The sequence below is a fragment of the Drosophila bipectinata genome, chromosome 2R (assembly GCF_030179905.1).
Source record: "Drosophila bipectinata strain 14024-0381.07 chromosome 2R, DbipHiC1v2, whole genome shotgun sequence".
In the NCBI taxonomy this organism is placed as follows: Eukaryota; Metazoa; Arthropoda; class Insecta; order Diptera; family Drosophilidae; genus Drosophila; species Drosophila bipectinata.
In genome coordinates, this window is record NC_091737.1 from 14,120,206 (window position 1) to 14,142,310 (window position 22,105).

General features: G+C 40.0%; 4 protein-coding genes across 4 annotated transcripts in view; 3 read left to right on the forward strand and 1 right to left on the reverse strand.

Moving 5' to 3' along the window:
- Window positions 1-726: 726 nt before the first annotated feature.
- Window positions 727-4,677, reverse strand: LOC108131781 (probable cytochrome P450 6a14). The gene is made up of 3 exons (XM_017250835.3): window positions 3,416-4,677; window positions 2,941-3,355; window positions 727-2,263 (listed from the first exon to the last, which is right to left on the reverse strand). The coding sequence occupies exons 1-3, from the start codon at window positions 4,518-4,520 to the stop codon at window positions 766-768; spliced, it is 3,018 nt and encodes a 1,005-aa protein (XP_017106324.2). The 5' UTR covers window positions 4,521-4,677; the 3' UTR covers window positions 727-765.
- Window positions 4,678-7,023: 2,346 nt separating this feature from the next.
- LOC108131466 (probable cytochrome P450 6a14) lies at window positions 7,024-8,888 on the forward strand. Its single transcript, XM_017250345.3, has 2 exons — window positions 7,024-8,148; window positions 8,205-8,888. Exons 1-2 carry the CDS (start codon window positions 7,041-7,043, stop codon window positions 8,618-8,620), a joined length of 1,524 nt encoding a protein of 507 aa, XP_017105834.2. The 5' UTR covers window positions 7,024-7,040; the 3' UTR covers window positions 8,621-8,888.
- A 115-nt stretch (window positions 8,889-9,003) lies between these two features.
- LOC108131808 (probable cytochrome P450 6a14) lies at window positions 9,004-11,338 on the forward strand. The gene is made up of 2 exons (XM_017250872.3): window positions 9,004-10,448; window positions 10,506-11,338. Exons 1-2 carry the CDS (start codon window positions 9,338-9,340, stop codon window positions 10,919-10,921), a joined length of 1,527 nt encoding a protein of 508 aa, XP_017106361.2. The 5' UTR covers window positions 9,004-9,337; the 3' UTR covers window positions 10,922-11,338.
- Window positions 11,339-15,977: 4,639 nt separating this feature from the next.
- The window catches only part of mtt (mangetout), an 89,107-nt gene continuing 82,979 nt past the window's right edge, over window positions 15,978-22,105 (forward strand). The window contains exon 1 of the mRNA XM_043211041.2: window positions 15,978-16,025. The gene's annotated coding sequence lies outside the window, so the exon portion shown is untranslated. The remainder of the gene's footprint in view (window positions 16,026-22,105) is intronic.

Sequence of the window (22,105 nt, forward strand, 5' to 3'; positions counted from 1 at the left end):
ATATCCTTAAGATTCTTAAAACAATTTTAATTAAAAAAAAAAAAAGGAAAAATTAGGGGCTTCCCCTAAAAAAAATACTCAAAAAACAATTTTAGTGACGACAGTTATCAGCTGATGCTATTGCTTGGTATTTTCCCACAGAGGTCGCTGTCGCAGTTATCGATTAGTTTGACAGTTGGCGCCAAACTTAAAAAAATATAATTTCTAAATAAAACAGTAAAGTATAATTTTAAAAAGTCAATAACATTATATTTATATATTTTTTTTTTATTTTCTTCGAAAAGTTGCTATTTTTAAATTTTGCACATCATAGAAAGCTTTAAATACTGAAGCCGAAAAAAGAAAAACATAAACATTTTTTGCACAGATCCAATAAAATTGTCTTTGGGGAAAAAAGCTCGACGAAAAAGCCCCTCATTGTTTTCTTTTATATATTCTCTTATACTGCCGGCAATGCACCTACATAAGGTTCTATATAATTCATTATAGCTACACATATGAACATTCACATAGTACATTCTCTAAAACTTGGGTACAATTATAATGTACTTAACCTTCTATGTGAGTAATAAGCAAAATGTAAACAAACCTTTATCAAAAATATTAAAGTATTTAAAATTCAATTGAGATAGCTACGCTTGTGATAAGAGTATTTTTATCAACCTTTGAATACCGCTTTTTAAATTAAATGCAATTGACAAGCTTTTGAAATGCACGAATATATTATATATTTTCTACTAATAGTAGTTTTTACATAGTCTTAGTTTATAGTCTCTTCATTTGCAGATGAATTCCCTGCTGAGTCGTAATCAGGAAAGTACGGTTCGAGAACTTTAAAGGAACTTGAGTTTTATCCGATCGGTCGAACTTGAAGTCCCGGAGCAGGTAAGCTATTCCCACCTTCACCTGCATTTTTCCAAAACGCTCGCCAATGCAATTCCGGGGTCCCTCTCCAAAGGGTAAGTATGAAAAAGGATGTCTCTTCCTGACCTCCTCCGGATCAAAGCGACTGGGATCAAACACTTCCGGTTGCGTATATATCTTTGGATCGTGGTGAATACTGTGTACGGGGATTATTATCTTGGTTTCAGACTCTAAGACTAGATCACTATCGGGCACTGCGTAGTCCCTAGTGGAGCGTCGTAGGAGATGGGAAAGTATGGGGTACTTTCTCAATGTTTCAGAGATCACTTTGTCCAGATAAGGCATATCCTTAAAGGACTCGTAGGTGAGCCTTTGGTCGTAGCGCTCAAAGACTTCCACAATCTCCTGGCGCAGCTTTTGTTGGATTTCAGGATTCAGAGCCAGTTCGTACAGGCAGAAGGACATGGTGGTGGAAGAGGTGTCAAAACCGGCTAGGAAGAAAACCATCGCCTGGGCTGCGATTTGCTCAAAGGACAGGGCCTCCTCCTTTTTGCCATCGCCACCTTCTCCCTCGCCCAGCTCCATGAGCAGTTGGATGAGATCGTTCCGCTTAATGTTCTCCCTCCGTCTGTAGTCCATAGTTTGGCGGACAGTGTCCAGGAAGAACTCACTTACCTCGGGTCGAAACAGGCGCAGTCTGCATTTCCTGGCCAGGTTCGGTTGGCCAAACATGAAAGCCTGAACCATAGTGGAGTGGAGTGGGTTTGTAGTTACCGATCTGCCCATTTGTCGGAACTTGGACTCCGGATCCCTGAGACTATTGCACTCCAGGCCAAAGGCACAGCTTCCAATCACATCCGTAGTGTAACGAGCACACAGGTCCTTGGCCTCAATTTCCCCTTCTTGCTTCTGACAGGACTCAGCCAACTCCTCGCCTACCTTCAGCATGTTGGAGAACATATATCTAAGTTTCCCGGACGTGAAAACCTGTGTAAGATTCTGTCGCAGCCACCGCCACTCGGGTCCGTCTAGGAAAAGCAGGTTTCCAGTTAAGGGATCATCTCGAACGTTGTGGAAAAGCCCGCGATCCGCAAAGCTCCCAAAATCACTGACCATTATCCTCCTTATTAGCTCCAGATCCATTACAAAAAGCGCCTTGGTTACGAAGGTAAAAAATCCGCAATAGCGTTCCGTGTTTTGGAATTTTTTGTAGATCCTGAGATTAATATCCGTCCAGTGTAGATTCTTTCCAAAGCCTTTCATGTTTCCAAGGAAGTACTCTGGTTTTTCGCCAGCCACGCCCCTTCTGAACCAGTAGGAATAGTGCCATCGGAGCTTGAGGTAAGCCAGAAATCCGGCGGCAAACACCAGAAACAAGAACACCAGCATGTTCTCGCAGATCGAATATCAAAAAGCAACTGATTTAAAAAAGAGACCCCACTGTTTTGTTTGGGGAAAAAAAGCTTTTCAAAAAGCATTTATTTTCTCTTATACTGCCGGTATGCAATTAAATAATATAAATAAAATTGCTGAGCTGGAAGACTTATCTTTGATACAATATTAATGCCCTTTGTTTGAATTTATAAACATTAGCTTAGTGTTGTATACTATGTATTTTTATACAAATTTTAGACATTAAGAGAGAGGTTTTCTTTAACAAAATGTATGTCAAACCCCTAATTTAAATCTTAAATAAAATAAAACTTTCTCAACTACTGACAACAAATGATAATTAAATTAGAGAGAACAAACAAAGTTTCATTCACAAGTCTACTAGGCCCAAATACATACATTTGTTAATTACCACAAAAATATATAAATCTATGTGTAAAAAATAGATTAGAAATAAAAACAAAAAACGTTTATACAGGCCAGTGGACTGGAAAATAATTTGAGTTAAATTTTATGTAAAAATCTTTCTGGAGAATAAATAAAAGCGTATTTAAAACATAGAACCAGAACCAAATATTGTTCTGTTAGGATTTAAAAATCACAATTTTAAAATCGTTTGTTTTCTTAGGAATTGTTAATAAACATAAAAAAATTCAAATAATAGCCATGCCATTATTTTCTGACTAAATCCGCTCCACTTTTAAATGAATGCCATTCTTTGTAGACAAAGTCGGAGTGCGGGTATCCAGGATTAAGGGTACTTCGGTCTTCTTGGAAACTCCAAACTTAAAACGTTGCAGTAGGGAGACTAAACCGATCTTGGCCTGCATTTTTCCAAATCGCAAGCCAATGCAATTCCTGGGCCCATCCCCAAATGGTAAGTACGAAAACGGATGGCGGTCCTTAACCACTTCAGGATCGAAACGACTGGGATCGAACAATTCCGGATTCGGATATAGCTCTGGATCATGATGGATATTGTGGACAGGAATCAGAACAGTAGTACCATTTTCGATAACAACGTCAGTGTTAGGTACTTTGTACTCCAGATTTGTGTCACGCAATAGATGGGGAAGAATAGGATGTTTCCGTAGAGTTTCTGAAACAACAAAATATTATTCGAAATTTTGTTGAAGGGAAAGTAGTTTTTTTTAATTACCAGAGATAACTTGTTCCAAGTAGGTCATTTGGGACAGGGCATCGTAGGTGATCTCGCCACCATTAAGCACACTTTGGATCTCCTCCCTTACGCGATCCTGAATTTCTGGCTGCAGGGCCAATTCGTATAAACAGAAGGCCATGGTGCTCGAAGAGGTCTCGAATCCGGCTATAAAGAACACGAAGGCCTGGGCAGCCATTTGCTCGAGGGTCAAACCGTGGGACAAATCGATTCCCTGGCCCTTTTTGGCAGCCTCCTGATCCTCGGCACGAAGTTGAATCAACTGATCCATGAAGTCGTTCCTCCTTATGTTATTCTTAAGACGATATTCCACAGTACTTTTCACGGCCGAGAGAAAGAACTCCGTCAGCTCATCGGGTATCGCTTTCATCCGCAATTTCCTGGCCAACTTGGCATTCGTAAATATGAAGAATTGCACCAGCATCGAGTGGCGAGGCGTTTCAAAGATCATGCGTCCTTTGTCCCTGAACTCGGAGTGGGGGTCCTTGAGGCTGCAGCACTCCAGACCGAAGGCACAGGTGCCAATCACATCGGTGGTGAACCGAGCACATATGTCCTTGATCTCAACGTCACCGTCCTCCACGGCAGCATGGGTCACCTCCCTGTCCATGGTTTCCACAAGGCGATGACCCACCTCCACTACCACCTCGGACATCTGCTTTATTTTTCCAGAACTGAAGACTGGTGTCAGTTTTTGCCTCATCGACTTCCATTCCTCCCCCTCCAGAGTCAAGAGGTGACCTGTCAACGGGTCATCCCGGGGATTATTGAATATCCCGCGGTCTTGAAAGTGATGGAAATCCTTGATCAAAACTTGCTTGATGAGATCCAAGTCCAGGATCATGGCAGTCGGCTTGAAGAACATAAAAAATCCTGCTATGGGGGACTTGCCCTTGAACTTGTCGTAGATTCTTTGGTTGATGTCCCTGAAGTGGTACTTTTTGGCCAGGCCTTTCATGTTGCCAATCAAGGGAAGTGGAGCCTCATTGGGTACCCCCTTTCGGGACCAATAGGTGTACGTGTTGTAATAAAAATTGTAGGCCAAGGCCAAGGCCACGCCCACAACGAGAAGAGCGAAAAGCATGGCAATCGGCTATATTTCTCACTGGATTGCAAATCTAATCGTTGGATTATGGAATCGTTATCATAAAACCATAAATTACGCAAAAATTAATATCGTGTTTTTTAATATATATATCCCTTTTTCCGAAAAGGCTAGCAATAAGCCAATTTACTCCGCAACGTTGAATTTAAAACTAAATTTTTTTCGATGAGGGCAGGGCCTAATAAACAAACTCGGAGCTTTTAAAGCTTTTTCTCTATCTTCTGCTAGAAATGTTTTCTATTCTCGATCGTCATAAAACTTGATCGATAAAGCGCTATACTCTCAGTCCGTATACGTATTATTCCGGTTTGGAATTAGCTTGGTAATGATTAGGAGAGGAAGAAAGTATGAACGCAATTGTTTGACTTCGTAATCAATAATTTATACAAAAAAATGATGCAAGTTTATTATTTGATGATGAAAGAGTATAATCCATGGATTGTATGTCCATGGATCGCTTAGTGAAAATGGGTGAAAATATACAAGCCGCATGGCAACCTAAAAAATTATACTTTGGTGGTATGCTATTGTCTTAAAAAAATGTTTGTCCCTCTCATGACGTTTCAGCTACGAAATATTTTCTTTCAAAGAAATCCCACATTCTTTTTTTTTTAAAACGCAAAATACCAACGGAAATATTTGGTGAGGCATCTGTAAACACTTGGGTAATTTTTTGGGGACCACCTTTCGAGTCAAAACATTGTCTGGCAGTCAATAAAACCGGTTAGATACAGATAATGAGCTAAGCTCATATATCATTCGGATACTTGTCGCGAATTTGCTTGGTAATGCTGAAAAAAAAGCAAACGTATTGATTTTTAGTCATACAAAAATGAAGCAAGTTTTTTAAGAAAAATTTAATTAAACCAAGTCTTTAAGCCTCCCACTTTTTTACGACCTATAGTATACTGTCCCTTTTGATCTCTGCTCCTTTTAAAGGAAGGGTCCACATTTCTAATCGACTCCCCAGAATGTTTGCCTTTTTTAATTGAAACGTGAGCCTCGATGTCAACAGGAAATACATAGAAGTCTATTGACAGAGTGCTGATGATTTGCCTGACGTCTTATGCCCTTTGTATACCGACTTTAATTAAATCCAGCAAGTGTAGAAATCAAATGAAATGAAACTAACATAAAATAAAGGGGGAGTTGGCATGGCGCGAAATTCCCAGGTTTATTGCAAAGTTGCTTTGCCGAGGGAAAATTTATGCGAAAGCGATTAAAGGCCCATTAAACGGTATTCCTGATGGACAACCGCCGCCCACAAGCCCCCCCAAGGACACTCCACACTTTTCAGGACCTTCAGTAAATAATAAAGCAGAGTCCCGGCTAAAAGCATTTTGGAGTTGTGGCGGCGTGCGTGTGTGTGAGTTGTTTGCGCTTAAAGGATTTGGGCCAAATGCTTACGACCCGTTTTATGCCACTAATGCGCCATTTTCCAATAGACATAAAAATCGTAATGTCGCAGCTAAGACAGCCTGGGCCATAAAATTCGCAGCGTGACAAACACAAACCAAAACAAAGGCCTCAGTTAAATAGTCAGGTTGCGCCTATGGACATTATGATATTATAGATGAATGACTTTTTACAGACTTTGATCGATTTCTTTTGTGGGTATAATTTTATAGCCTTAAACATAGGGAGTTGTAAATTATAAAACACTTTTTGCAAAAATGTCTTAAGATAATAAAGGTTTTCTTAAAGACAATAGACACTCTAACAACCCATTTGTTCCCACTGTTTCTCCTTTCCACAAAAGTATTGTACTAGGTCAAGTTTTATCAATTAACCCTTAATCATGGTAATAAAAAAATACATACAAAAATGTATAATTATACAAACTCATATATACTTCATAGAAAAAACAGCCAGCACAAGTTATTTTTATAGTCATGCTTTTCGGCAAATAAAACGACAGACAAGCAATAGTCGTATATTTGTTTTTATCAAGTGTATTTCTACACAGAAAATAATTCCGGTTCTTTCGAGAATTCCAAATTTTCAGATTTAAAATTTCAAATATAAATATAAATTATAATACTAAATACTATTGTGCTCAGTAGCATTAGTATAAGATGAGTATGAGAATAAAAAAAAAACCCCAGAAATAATTCTCAATTGGTTATATCAAAAACTATGAGATAATTTTACGAAACTATGGTATATGTTTGTCATTTGATTGAAAATATATTTTTAAATATATTTGAAAGATTTGGAATTTAAAATTTTACTTGTATGTTAAATTTTTTCGACATCAAAATATTATATATTTAAAAATGTTCTTTTAGTAAAGTACTTAAGTACTTGAAGAGTGTATTTTTTCATTATCGTGGGTGACGATTATATGTCTCAACTCATAGCTGATAGCGTGTTTGACTTTAAAATGTTTGCGAGTCATGAGAAAGCGGCAAAAATAGAAATACGTATAAATAGATCAAGCTTTACGGCTAAACTGTTAGTATTTTTTTAAGAGTCTGACAAGTACAGTGACACCGTACCATGATTTTCGCGCTTCTAGTAGTGGGCCTGGCCGTGGCCTTGGCTTACAGTTTTTATTACAACACCTACACCTATTGGGCACGCAAGGGTGTTCCCCACGAGAAGCCTCTGCCGCTTATTGGAAACCTCAAGGGAATCGGAACGAAGTACCACTTCCGGGACATCAACCAAAAGATCTACAATAAGTTCAAGGGCAAGGGCCCCATAGCCGGAATGTTCGCATTTCTGACTCGGACCGCCATGATAATGGACCTGGATCTTATTAAGCAAGTGCTGATCAAGGACTTTAACTACTTCCACGACCGTGGTATCTTCTCCAATTCCCGAGACGACCCACTGACGGGTCATCTTTTGACCCTGGAGGGGGAGGAGTGGAAGGCCATGAGGCAGAAACTGACACCTGTCTTCAGTTCAGGAAAAATAAAGCAGATGTCCGGAGTGATCATAGAGGTGGGACATCGTCTGGCGGATACCATGGACAAAGAGGTGACCACTGCTTCTGTGGAGGAGGGTGATGTGGAGATTAAGGACTTGTGTGCTCGGTTCACAACCGATGTGATTGGAACCTGTGCTTTTGGCCTTGAGTGCAACAGCCTGGGCGATGTTAATGCAGAATTCCGAACCAAAGGACGAGAGATTTTCGATAAGCCCCGAAACTCATTGCTAGTCCACTTCTTAATTATGAACAACAGGCTTCTGGCTCAGAAATTAAGGCTTAAAGTTGTTCGCGATGACGTCACAGAGTTCTTTATGTCGGCTGTGAAGAATACAGTGGAATACCGCCTCAAAAATAACATTAAGAGAAACGACTTCATGGATCAGTTGATTCAACTTCGTGCCGAGGATCAGGAGGCTGCCAAAAAGGGCGAGGGAATCGATTTGTCCAATGGCTTAACCCTCGAGCAAATGGCTGCTCAGGCTTTTGTGTTCTTCATAGCCGGATTCGAGACCTCCTCGAGCACCATGGCCTTCTGTTTATACGAATTGGCCCTGCACCAGGACATTCAGGATCGAGTGAGGGAAGAGATTGAGACTGTACTCGGAAAGAGTAATGAGATTAACTACGATGCCATATCCGATATGACTTACCTGGAACAAGTCATAGCTGGTGAGTAGAATAATTAACCTTATGGAAACTTAGTCTTATTGATTGACTTCACATAGAAACCCTTCGAAAACATCCTATTCTTCCGCACGTGGGAAGGGAAGCCAAACAGGACTACAAAGTCCCCAACACAGACATTGTCATTGAAAAAGGCACCTCCGCTTTAATACCTATCCAATGTATCCACCACGATCCTGAAATATATCCCAAACCCCAGGAGTTCGATCCCAGTCGGTTCGACCCTGAGGCTGTCAGGTCCCGCCACCCGATGGCCTATCTGCCCTTCGGCGAAGGACCTCGGAACTGCATTGGACTGCGGTTTGGAAAGATACAGTCCAAGATTGGATTGGTGTCCTTGTTGCGGAAGTTTAAGTTTAGCCCTTCGAAGCGCACAGAAATCCCCTTGATATTTGGAAATAGGAGCTTCACTTTAAATACAAAATACGGTTTGCATCTAAAAGTGGAGAGGGTTTAATATATATAAAACCTTGTTTAAACTTTTCCAATAAAAAAGAAAGATCATCAAAACATATTTATCTCACTGTTAAAAAACAAATCAATTAAAACGTAGACATGGAAAATACCCGTATAAAGATAAATCTACAACCTCGTTATGACTAACCTCTCGTTTACTTTCGCATTATTGTCGAGTCATTCCCTCTCTCCCAACGAATATTGTATATGGTCAAGATCAAACAATGGAACCCATTATTATAAACGTATTTATTCAATTTGTTGTTCATCAGATGCGGGGTTGAGAACATTAGAGAGAACCGGAGAGTCGGGTTCTAACAAAAAAAGCTCCGGACTACAATTTAAAAGTCATGCCCGGCGACAAATTCTTGCCAGTCGTTACGTCGAACTGATCGCGTCAAGTTGCTGAAATATTTCTAAGCGTTTACCCAAGTGGGAGTACAAATTTCATCAGGCTTTTTACGTTTTTCCCCGATAATAGTTATTATCTATTAAACCGGTTCCCCTTGCGTGCTATTTTAAATTGAAGATTAGATTGCACACTTGCTTAGTACATTCAATCCATTACTTTGTGTCAAATCGTCATTGTTTCGACTACCTTAATGTTTGATAAGATATCGGGAAAAGCTCTCGTGAAGAATATAAACCATGTTCTTGGCAGCGAAATTATCAGTCTTTCTTACAACTTTGACGAGAAAGTGTTTAGCGAACGCTCGCCATGCTGTTCGCACTGCTCCTACTGGGCGTGGTCTTGGCCTTGGCCTTCAGTTTCTACCTTAATACGTACACCTATTGGTCCCGCCGGGGTGTCCCTCGTGAGAACCCATTACCAGTTGTCGGCAACATGAGAGGCATCGGCACGAAATACCACTTCAGGGACGTCAACAAGAGGATCTACGACCAGTTCAAGGGCAAGGCTTCCTTTGCCGGAATGCATGTCTTCTTCAAGAACACAGCCATGATTTTGGATCTGGATCTGATTAAGCAAGTCCTGATTAAGGACTTTCAGTACTTCCAGGATCGTGGAGTCTTCAATAACCCAAAAGATGATCCCTTGACGGGCCATCTCTTTTCTTTGGAAGGCGAAGAGTGGAAGTCGATGCGAAAGATGTTGTCGCCGGTTTTCACATCCGGAAAAATAAAGCAAATGTCCGAAATAATTGTGAAAGTAGGCCATACCCTTGTGGAGGCTATGGATAAGGAGCTGAAAACCGCTTCCCTGGATGATGGTGAAGTGGAAATCAAGGATCTTTGTGCTCGCTACACCACCGATGTCATTGGATCTTGTGCCTTTGGTTTGGAGTGCTTCAGCCTTATTGACCCGAATTCTGAGTTCAGAAACAAGGGAAGAATGATCTTCGAGAAGCCGAGACATCATCAGCTGGTTCAAGCCTTCATTTTTACCAATGCCAAGTTGGCCAGGAAGCTGGGCATGAAAGTTTTGCCCGACGAAGTGACAGAGTTCTTTATGGCAACCGTCAAAAATACCGTCGATTATCGGCTGAAAACTAACGTTAAAAGAAACGACTTTGTAGACCAGTTAATTGAACTTCGAGCTAAGGATCAAGAGGCGGCCAAGAAAGGCAAGGGAATTGATCTGTCTTATGGCTTGACCCTCGAACAGATGGCTGCTCAAGCTTTTGTGTTCTTTATAGCCGGATTCGAGACCTCCTCGAGTACAATGTCCTTCTGTCTTTATGAATTGGCATTGCAGCAGGACATTCAGGATAGAGTAAGAGAAGAGATCAACCGTGTGCTCAGCAAAGGGGATGGTGAGATTAGTTACGATGCCTTGGCCGAAATGACCTACCTGGAGCAAGTCATTGCAGGTAAGCAAAATAATTAAAAATCTACAAAGACCGTATATAACTTTTTCTAACCCCCAGAAACACTTCGAAAACATCCCATACTCCCGCATCTTGTGAGGGAAACAAATCGCAACTATAAGGTTCCTGACACAGAATTTGTGATTGAGAAAGGAAACAATATTCTCATACCCGTTCACAATATCCATCACGACCCGGAGGTATACCCCCAGCCAGACATATTTGATCCCAGTCGCTTTAATCCGGAAGTGGCCAACAGTCGTCATCCAATGGCCTACTTGCCCTTCGGAGATGGGCCACGTAATTGCATTGGACTGCGTTTTGGCAAGATTCAGTCCAAAATTGGCTTAGCTGCCCTGTTGCATAGTTTTAAGTTTAGTCCCTCGAAGCAAACAGAAATTCCTTTGGTTCTCTCTAATAAGACCTTTACTTTGTCCACCAAAAACGGTATTCACTTGAAAGTGGAGAGAATTTAAATTTAAGAACTTCATTGCGAAATGTATAATTTAATTTTATTTGTAAATTTATCTTCAATCTGTTTGGAAGTTTTTAATTAATTAGGCTAAAATATGTTGTGAAATAATCTGATGCGCAAACTTTTTGGCACACAGTCCAAATAATGTGTTGGCTTAAATGCCAATATAATTTTGGCTTAACTGATCTAAACTTTTCTAATGCTTTGTTGGTCATTTTAATTTATTTAATTGGTTGCTTTATACAGTTGAAAGTTTTAAATTAATGACTACCTTGCAGGCCCATGATGTTTTACAACAAATTATTTTTAAAATTATGTATGATGACAGCTTGTTTAACATTTAAGAGAACGTATTATATTTTAGTAAAGCTCGTCACAAAGTATACAAATATAATCTTACAGTAATCTGAAACTAAAATCCGACTTAATTCCGACTAATTTTCACCATTTCTCACGCGTTACTTAGCAGATGCTTACAGAATTCGTTTATTTTCGTGGAAAACTGCATGGCTCTGTGCAATATGTTTTCTTTACAAAGATGTGGGATGCGAAAGTATCAGCAGCGGCAACTGCTCGGAATTGGGTAGACAGGCAGGAAACTTTTTGTTTTAACACTTTTTGGCAGTGCAGTCACGCCACAGACTCCTCGAGGCAGCCAAACAATGAAATAACAAAAAGTTTCAGCTGCAAAACAAATGGAATAATTAGTTGGAATAAGATGAACTTGCTCACGGCAATTTGTGGGGGGATAAGAACATACCTAACAGGTGCACCTGTACTAGAAATCCCCATCGCTGCCCCCATCACATTACTCAGCATGTGTATCTGTTTCTGGTTTTCAGTTTTTCTGGATTTGAAGCTCGGAATGCTTCATCTAAACCTCCCAATGAATCCCGGTCTGAATGGCCAGCGGGTTAAAATGAAACTGGAATGGATACAGAAGTTGTTGCAGTTAAAAAAACAAAAAAAAGTGAAGTGAAGAGTAAGACAAAGACCTCCGGTTCTCATCATTCCATTTTTGGCTGATATCCAATCATTTTGTGGGTGTAGTTGGAGTATCTGAATCTGTGAGAACGAATCTGTATCTGTATCTGTTGGCCGGCAGACTGACTGACTGGATGGCTGGCCATTGATTTTCGCTCAATTGGCGGCGTTGTCTATTTCAAAAACATCTGCCATGATGGGGCGGAAAAAATACAATATCGAATCGACGCGTGCTACGTTCCACTTTTTTGCACTTCTCGTCATTCATTTTATTTTTTTTGGTTGCCTTCTTCCTTGGGCCATAATTCATTTAGGCCAAATTCCTTTTACTTTCCCTACAGGCAATTTGAGCTGATGCTGTGCTCCGATGGCTCATCAACAGTGGACGTTGCGGCCCACGCATCAGGACAGGGCCTTGTTGTTCTTATTATTATGTTATTTACATTTATTATTGATTGATAACAAATTGCTAAACACTGACTAACGAGGGCATATTGTGGCCGAAAGGTCAAAGTGTCGGAATCGAGCCTTTACACCTTACACCTTGCCATCCTGACACTCTGTATTGGTGCACGTAATTATGAGTAACTCTCTTCTTTGGGGTATATCAAAAAATTGATTGCTTTATGTGTTACAAACAAAATAAAGTAATAAAAAAAAATATTAAATTATTTATTTTAAGCTTAATGTATGAGTATAAACTTAAACTTCGCTTAATTTCTAGGGAATAATCAAGTTAGAGAGTTTGACTTTCGTCACCAAAAGTGACTTTTCTGGTCTTCCTTACTGGTCCAGAGATTTATGAGCTGCGTAGAGATATAAATCATGCTTAGGTAACACTCATTATGCTTTCATGTTGCCGGTTAGCGGCCTCAACAGAAATTTTTCGTAGCACACTTTTGCGGGAAACGCTGAGGTGTTCCAACGGTGTTGAACTTTTATGGCCCCGAGGGGGCGGTAATTTTGTAAGCGCTTTGCGTAATAAATGGCCCAAACCCAAAGCCATACAAATTGCTAATTACTTGAGCTGAAAGGTGCCAGAGTCTCTTGAGTTTGGTCGGTTGGTCAGCCATGGGATCTCGTTTAAGAGCCGGTGACAAGGCACTTTGTAATTTCATTGGTCGTTTGGTTGTTTGTACCCTGTTCCCTGAGATAAATTAAGTGAGAAAATATTACCTGACAGAAGCGAAAAAAAAATAGAATGCACAAGCATTCGATTGGAAAAAATAGTACACTTGTGTGGCTTGCTGTTGGCTTTCACAGCTTAAATTATTTGTGGCCAGCAGTTTGTTGTTTTTTATCCCCCCATTTCTAGCAAACCCAGCCAAAATCACACTTTCAATTTCGATTTTAGCTGCCGAATTGTTTATTGCTCTGCCATTCGGGAGGCGAATTTCCTCCGGCAATTGATTGTGAGCGTGGACACAATCAATTTTTCCAAATCGTTTGCCAGACGACGGGCATTAAGCTGTCAGATGGACATGGCCGAAGACATCACTAGCTGGTCGACTGTCCGTCTGGTCAATCATTTATCATCCCGTTTTTTGGGTGATGGTGGTGGTGGAAGCCTAATCAAATCAGGACTTGATTCGATAAAAAGCTAACGCGAATTGCCTCAACTGAATGTCAACTACTGCTTGTCAGCTCGACAATCTCGCCATTCGCAAATCCCCGAAACAAATCCTTTTAGCATAGTTTTAGCTTCGTGTCAGAATGACTCAAGGGCTCTGATTAATGTTACCAGAAAAGACTCCTACCTTGGCACACACGACGTATGCTCATTTTTGTACTGTCAACGGGTAGTCAGAGACGAACGTGCCACCTGCCCCTCAATTTTTCGCCAAATTGTGAGGATGGTGCTCTGCATTCTGGCATTCCTTTGGATGCCATTAGTGTCCCAACACCTGAGTAAGTCGCTGCCTTTGATTTAGCCAGGCAATTGCATTTGGCTTTCGAGACGAGTGCACTCGATTGGAGGCGAGTGAGGGATTTGGTCGATTGGAAACGAAAGCAAACAGAAAAGGTGGCACACTCATTATGTCATTACCTGGACGTGTCCTTATGCACTTCAGTGCCTTCGAAAACCTATTTCCGAGCTTAGAAATTGCATTTGAAGTTAAACTTCCTCTGTTGAAATTCAATTTAATGTAATATTTTTTTTTATCCTGTAGGCTAGAAGAAAATATTGTTCAGAAACCTTTCCTAGCCGGAACTCGTGCATGAAAAATGATTCTGGTCGTAATAACATCCCCAACTAGTTGCATACATTTCGGCTTTTATAAGAAAAATATTTCATACAAAATGCATTCAGTTTTTCGGGAAATAAAAAAGTTTATCCAGCTAGAATGTACATTCTGAAAATGTGAAAATATTTCAGGTGGATATTTGGACAGTCTTTCAATGCCAATGATTCGAAAAGGACATCTACATACATACAAGTAAACAAGCACTTTTCTAAATTGGACCTTGAAGTACATAAGGTAAAAATATTCAAAGCCTTGGTTTGCTGTAAGATGGATAGAATTTTTAATTGGAAGTGAAAAAAGATAAATAAAGTGAGAAGAAAGTTAATGCCTTAAATTGATTTTGACACCAATTATGAATTATTAAGTAATCAATTACGAACGCACATGCTTTAAAGCCAAGAAAACAAAGTGAGTGACAGCCGGGTCGAATTAGAAATTACAATTCATTAATCAGTTGAGTTTTCGCAAATTTAAATTAGTTTTCCACCTACGGGCGAGTTCAATTGTCTGGTTTATTGTGTGTTTGGGGTCTTTGCAAAGGCATTAACCTCCTGCTGATTAACCTGATCCTGACACGGCCTTTGCCACTTGTCAAGTCAAATTAAGTTGTCGTTTCATTCCTCATTCAGCCAGTGTGCGTGCAATTATCGTATATTTTTGTGTCGGCTGTCTATGTCCCAGAAAAGTTATCTCCCCGTCGACAGGCATTGACTCCGATATTGTGTTTGAGTTTTGGGTCATATATGGTTAACACGTTCATTGACTCTCTTTGGCCAATTCGGCATTCGGGCCGTAATAACTGAATTATCGCGAGTTATGCTCGAACGCTGAACTGTGCTGGCCAAGTCGTTGACACTTTTCTCGTCCTGAGTGCCATAATTTAAGCGGATTAAGACAATGGTCAAGGCTCTCTATTTTTTTTTGTATTTTGGATTTTGTGGCAGCTGCTTGCCTTTGTAATTTATGCGAGTTTTACATTTTTTGCTCCTTGTTTGGTTTGTTTTTATTTTCGGTTTTTCTTGGCTGCTGCCAAAGTCATTTGCTGTAATGACAAACGGAGTTGGCAACAATTGTAAAATACATGACATGGGTCGTACACATTATATTTTGTGTGAGACAACTTTTCCGAGGCAACACACACATCTAGCTGAGGCAATTTCCTTGAAGGCAAAGTCCCGGGGTTGTGAGTTATACGTGCAACTTAATTTGCTGCTGTCACACCTGTGGCTTCCTCCGCCAACTTGAGGAAAGGAAACGGCCAACCTTGGCCCTGTTTGACATGAATTTATGAGGGACTGGCTGCATGTGAGTCCTAGATACATGTCACTATGCCTGTGTGTCTGTGTATATTAGTGTCATAAAAACGGTTAGCGGATTTAATAAAATATATTCGGTTTAATAAATAAATTCTGTCACAGAATCCTTCGTCTTAAGAGCGACTGCTACAGGGAAAGAGAACGAGAGTGAGAGAAAGTCGTGGGTGAAAGTAACAGCTGTTAAGGCGGCACGTGTTGCTTGGCTTTCGCTTTCATCTGGCCAGCATCTCTGCTAAAATTTCCCCACTGCCAATGGCCAAAATGTAACAGGCTTCGGGTCCTGGCTCCAGTGTGCGTATCCTGCCTGCTGAAAAAAGGTCGTGTCCTCGTCAGCTTTTCGGGAAAGTGGTTTTCAAAAAATATACGAAAATATACGTTGAAACAAATTCAAAGAGTTAAGTCTACTACTGCCAATTTTTTGGTGTTTTAGTGAAAAATTTATTCACAATAAATAAAGTGCTCAGTTTGTGATGAAATAAAGTTAAACAATTATTAAAAAGTCGTTGGAATAATAATCAAAATTCACACGTACGCTCAAATTGCTTTAATCCCGCAATATGTAAGTTACTTTTTAAGTCTTTTACAAACAACTACAGGAACTTTTCAGCTTAAGCTGGGAAATGAAAAAACTTGTTTGCGACTTTTTTGCTTCCGCCATTGTATGAACAGTGAACTGAGTTCGCCATTGAACAAACAATTAAGCCAACCAAAAAAATAAAAAATAATACTAAAAATCAATTTTTCAGTCAAACCCATTTCCGATGGCCCAGGCAACCACACACAAAAAAAAGAGAAAACAAAACAACAACACATGTCCCTCTGATAGACCACTTAATAAAGCGTCAAAAGAAGGCGACCGCAGCTAGATTTATGGCCAACACGTGGGTGTGTGCGTTAGCTGATAATATGACCGAGGAAAAGGGAATATCAAATTCTATATATTTTGTTGCACGCTTCGGCAACGAAATTTATGGCTTCAGGCCAAAATTATTGCTATTGATTTAGTAGAGAGATGGCAGTCCTCGGAGGTTATTGCCGGGCCATGTCCGAGCGGCCATAAAAATTCCGCTAATAAAGAATTTCTGTTTTGAGGTTCAAGTAACTTACGGAATTGGTAGAGTGATTAAAGCCGCGTCGAGAGATACGCTTATAAACTAATTAAATTGTTTTTATCAGGGACCCAGGTGGAAGTCAAGCAATAGCAGATTTTCCCAATTATCGGGGGCTTATGTAGCGGCAGTGTTGCTGTTGCTGCTGATGCATCATTGGGGCATTGTTCGCCATTCATTTACTCAGCTTTGATCCTGTTTGGAGAGTAGTGACTATTCAAATAATGAGGAATGCGCACAGCGAGGGGTCCTTTTTATCAATTCATTAGTGCAACGCTGCACTGCCAATAATTGGCAAATAATCTATGGAGGCGCGTGTTTTGGACGGTGCACAATGAGCTCCAAATTCGATTCGAGGACACACAATTAAACGAATAATATACGCGTTTTCACCGAAAATTCCATGCCCAAACATTGCACAAATCGCTTAAACATACAATCGATCGGGAAAATATTTTGTCGGTTTTCTGTACGCGATTAAATTGGATTTCTTCGACCAAAAACGAGTAAATACCAAATGATAGAGCAGAAGCTGCTGCAGCATGACATTTTCAAACCATTCTTTACTCTTAATTTTTGGTCTTTTATTATTGTGTAAGCTGAGCATGGAGATCCTGCAATTTGTTGGTCAATTTTGACCACTTTTTTGTCGGGTTTGAGCTCACAGAGAATGTATAAACCAACAATTTGTTGGAAAATTGCAATTCCCGGAATGCGAAAGCTGTGCAAAGAAACTAACTAAAGTAGAAGGTTCCCACAAACGAAAACAACCTTTGAAATTAAATTTTTTTTGTCATATTTTCTTTAAAGCGCGTGTAGGAATTTGCAATAAAGTTTCAAGCTCTTCCAGAAATATGTGTTATTTTTACGCTATTTTGCTTGCGTTCTGCCATATAATTGTACTTTATTTCTTTATGAAAATCACATGCATTACAAGGACATTTTTTGCCCCTGTGCTTTGATATGAAATTTGTAAAAGTACTTGCTCATTCCGAAATATTTTATGAAACTTTTGTTGCTGCACTCTCTCGCTGCAGCTGGTGGCCGCCACTTTTCTATTCATTCCATGTTAGCCTGGCCAAACAGAGAAAAGCCATTGGCGTACTTCAGAAGGAAAGCTCCACAGTCATGCTTGCAACGTTTGCCTTCCCCTCCTATTAGCGTATCCCCGCCTCCCCGGCTAACTTTCAACGCCCACGCATTTGCATCGAGTGCTGAAACAAACTTGCAGCTGCTCCTCATGAAAATTACAAAGCGATCAGACAAAAAACTTTTTGCGAGGCTGCACCATTTTCTTACCTTGGAGTCGGCATCCACCCGACTCCCATTCCGACATCCGTTTCCGTCATTTTTCACGAAAACTTAAATTTTTCATAAATATGTAGTATAGAACAATGTGTGTGATGCGGGGTAGAGGCGGGCAGACCATCATTGCCAGCCAATGATTCTGTATGCAAAAGTCAAACTGAAGCAGCTTCTATCGTGTGCGGTGAAGCCGGGATGGAAACTTTCACGGGAACAATGTTTTTACTTTCATTTGCATAAGCTGTATGATTATGCTCTATGAACAAGTTGCCAGTTTGAACTATCTCTTCAAGCTCGAAGAGATTCTTTATATATATATTTTAGAAGTTTAATTGGGACTATACTGCTGGTTACTTTTTCTTTTGTTTAATTTTCACCTGGAAACATCTTTTAGTTTCTTATTTTTAGAAACTTTTGTTTGACATAGTCTTGAAAAAATAGCTAAAATCCCACTGAAACTGAAAAATGAAAAGCCTCCCAATATTAACTAATTGGTTTTCATTAATTGGAGCTTAGTTTTCCCACTAAATCATAGGCTTTTAGCCATCAAGCCAAACAATTTGACTTTGTTCAAGGATCAAACTATTAAACAAATATTGTTAGTTTTCAAATGTTATCAAAAAGGCAACGAACAAATATTTATTTTACAGTTGAATATTGTACAAACTTCATAAAAACCAGCTTTTATTTATGTTTACTCGCAGCTGATGATATATTTTCTCTGAAAAAAAGCAGATTTATTTTCCACATTTTTTAGAGTATCAAAATATTTGGTTTTGTCTTTTTGGATAAATTTTTTAATAAATTCTGTGATTATGTGCAAGTTTTTTTGCACCTTTTTCGTGGTAAAAATTGTATGTTTTCGAGCACGGCTAATTTTGGTAGCCAGTTTGGCGGAATATCTTTGCCATAACGCTTTATTAGATGCAGCCATGGTGGGAAAAAAAAGAGGCGGAGGAGAAGCACGTCATGTGGTAGCAGCATTCCGGTGAAAATTTTATAAGCTGAGGATGTGCAGGCGGCGCCAACGACCATGACAACGACGTGCACACGTCACCAATTATGCCGCCGAAAAGGGGGCGTGGTTCAAGCCAAGAAGTGCCTTTCAGCCTTGGCAAGGGCTCCCCATCTTGTTCCTGGATTGTTTGACTTGGCTTTCTTAGTGCACAGTAGAAAATATTACTAAGATTATAAGAATTTAAGATTCGATAAAAAATAAGCCTTTTTCAATTGATTGAAGCTCTAATCCTCTTAAATATTTGGTAAGATTTATTTCAAAGAGACAAAGGAACAATCAATAGTTGTGTAATGACAAACATCTTGTCTTAATTGCCATGTTTGAATGAAATACTTTAAAAGGAAAAGCTACAACTTTTACTTAAACATGTATTTATTGAAAAAACAAGACTGTATTTTTTTTCGAGTGTCCACTCCCCTTGCAGTTTTATAAACATGTCATTGTCTCAGCGAGTAGGGCCCGGGATCTTCATTTAAAATTCAATGGCGTATGCGAACTGCGTTATTTCCGAGTCAGCATGGCATTCCTGTCCTGAACGCCGCGGATTCCAATCACTGGGGAACGAACGAAGCCGCGGGCTCCTTTCGCGCCGACAACAGAAAATGGTAAATATTTGCATTTACCCATGGTTCCGCGAACAATTTTTGGCCATGGTAAATTCAAAAGAGATCTCAGCCGATTTTTGTGCGACAGGCAACAAATCTCGCAATTAGTGATTGCGTGGGCTGCTAGCAGATAGACCAGCTATTGTTTTCACGCTTCTCCCCCTCTTTACGGTTCTCAATCCGCCGGATAGCAGCACGTACTGACTGCTTTCAAAGCTGATAGTGATTGTTTGAAAGAAAAAAAAAGCTCAACAGCGGATTTCTATGCCGGCACTTTGAATGGAACATCAATGTTTCAGTTACGGTTTACAAAATGGCTTTTTGTTTTAATACTTTTGTGGAATTTTATATCCGTAACTTGTCTACAAGGCCCTTTATATTACCCAGTATTATATAGCCCCCAATTTAGTTGCCTCTGGCCAAAAAAGTCTTGTGCTAACAAAACATCCATTCGATTTGCATGCAAGAACTTCCTATTTCCTCCGACTTTTATGTGAAGCTATGCACTTAAACGACATCCATTTCGTAAATAAACCTAGTTGGTCTGACAAATCCTTGTCGGAAATCCTTGTTCTTCTCCACAGAAAGAATGAAGACGCCTTGAGTTCAGGTAGTGGACATTTTTTATGCCTCGATTGACTTACAGTGTGGCATCAAGAGCTTGGCCCCTTCTTCAACTTGCCTCGGGATGGCGATGAAAAGCTGCTTACATTGCAGTTTACCAACTTGGCCATTTGGCCAGGCTTCAAGTGGCCTCTTCATTGGCCATTGTTGTCTGGCATTCTAACTGTTCGCAGTGTGGCCCACGACTGAGGCCATTCAGTTTGATGTGCTACCTGGGCTACCTGGCAGTCGATGCAGTCGAGTGTATTTAATTGGGAACGGGGCAGTGACTTTTAACGAATGTCTCTGATATAATAAAAGCCAGATTTAATCTGGTTTCAGATTTAAAAGCAATGTTATTACATTATTATGAACAATTCGCTAACAAAGTTAATTAAAGACAATTTAAATAATAATACAATTTAAAGTCGGCAGGCCTAAATTCAATTTACCTTCAATTGTTTCAATTGTTTTTGTAGTAAATTACTAAATTTGGAATTTACTGCGGAACTAAATCACGCGCACACACACTCTTAAACGATTTAATGATTTCCCTCATAAAATTTACGCCTTTTGTTATTAAACTTTAAGCTGCCCGAAAGCCAATCAAAAACATGTAAAAGTTCCAGGACACACACACACACACTGAGAAACACCAACACACATGTGCGATGGCGGAGCTCTCCTCACGCAATTTGCACGCACAAAAGTATGCAATAAATTTGGGGAACATTTTACGACTGCTCATCGATTTGCAGAATGACCCGCCAACTGAGAGGGTGAGGGGCGGTGAAGTGCCTGGCTAAAACACTAACCACAGGTACCATTCCCAGGCAAAGGGAATGGTGAAGGAAAGGCTTAGGTTGCCGCACAAAACAACTTTAATTTTATTGCATTTTTCAGTGAAAAAGCCAGCGGAGTTAGCTCGAAATGAAGAGTGGAAAATAGCAAACAGGACTTGCTGGCTCAGCTTTTGCCGGATGATGTCTTGGCGGGGGGTTATTGGCCATAGTGTTGCTAACACAGCGGCTTTATGGCAAGACAATAGCATTGAATTCCATCATTGATTAAAAAAAACAATTTAATTTTATCTAGGGGACTAATTTTTACGCTGTTGACTAAAGATAAATTGTAAAACCAATTAGCCATTAAAATTTATGACTGATGGTAGATTTGTTCTCAAATAAAATGAAAAAGGGAATCAAAACAAATGATTAAAAATGATAAATGGTAGCCATTTTAATGCTAATTAATTTTTACGGGCTTAAATCAATGAATAAAAATAAAGCATTTATTAGATTTTACGATAGCTCCCTTCGACGAATTTCAATTATTTAAAGCCATTGTTTTTAGTGGCCCATTCAGCTGATTTCCGTAATCCATTGTTGGCAGCACTGTTTCGGCTATCGGAGGGCGTTAAATGTGGCACATAATAAGGTTCTGGCAGCAGAAACATCCTCGCCAGACAAGCCCTATATGTGCGGATATACGGTATACGGTCATGTGCGGGCTTGGGGTTTCGGATTCGGGGTTAGGGATTCGGTTCAATTCCGAGTTTGCCTTTTAGCGCAATGCAATAAAACAGCATAAAAATGTTGAGCATGTGGCGCTTATTTATAGTGTACGCCCGGCAAATGTAGTTTTTGTTTTTGGTTCTTCCCGACAGGGACGTAGATACCACAATAGAGGGATTCCCAATAAAATCCTTAGCCTTAGTCTTGGCCACGCCCATGTAGGCACCCACTTCAAACATTTTTTTTTATATGTTTTATACAAATGCCTGGTCTTTGTTTCCCCCCCGTACAGCATACGGAGCGTATACGCAACATTTGAGTGGCGCCACAGATACCAATAAAAACAACAGTAGGAATGGCCATAATGAAGATCATAGCTATCAGATGGGCATAAGCTGCAAAAAGCCTGAACACAAGAAGAAAAAAAAAAACCCGTAGAGAACCCATGGAGTGGGGCTTAGGTGGCGGTTGGATGTGGCCTTTAC

Coding starts and splice junctions, on each gene's coding strand:
- LOC108131808 (XM_017250872.3), top strand. CDS start 9,338: ATGCTGTTCGCACTGCTCCTACTGGGCGTGGTCTTGGCCTTGGCCTTC. Junction 10,449..10,505: donor CCTGGAGCAAGTCATTGCAG/GTAAGCAAAATA, acceptor TCTAACCCCCAG/AAACACTTCGAAAACATCCC.
- LOC108131781 (XM_017250835.3), bottom strand. CDS start 4,520: ATGCTTTTCGCTCTTCTCGTTGTGGGCGTGGCCTTGGCCTTGGCCTAC. Junction 3,356..3,415: donor CTTGGAACAAGTTATCTCTG/GTAATTAAAAAA, acceptor TTGTTGTTTCAG/AAACTCTACGGAAACATCCT. Junction 2,264..2,940: donor TTAAAAGTGGAGCGGATTTA/GTCAGAAAATAA, acceptor TTGATATTCGAT/CTGCGAGAACATGCTGGTGT.
- LOC108131466 (XM_017250345.3), top strand. CDS start 7,041: ATGATTTTCGCGCTTCTAGTAGTGGGCCTGGCCGTGGCCTTGGCTTAC. Junction 8,149..8,204: donor CCTGGAACAAGTCATAGCTG/GTGAGTAGAATA, acceptor GACTTCACATAG/AAACCCTTCGAAAACATCCT.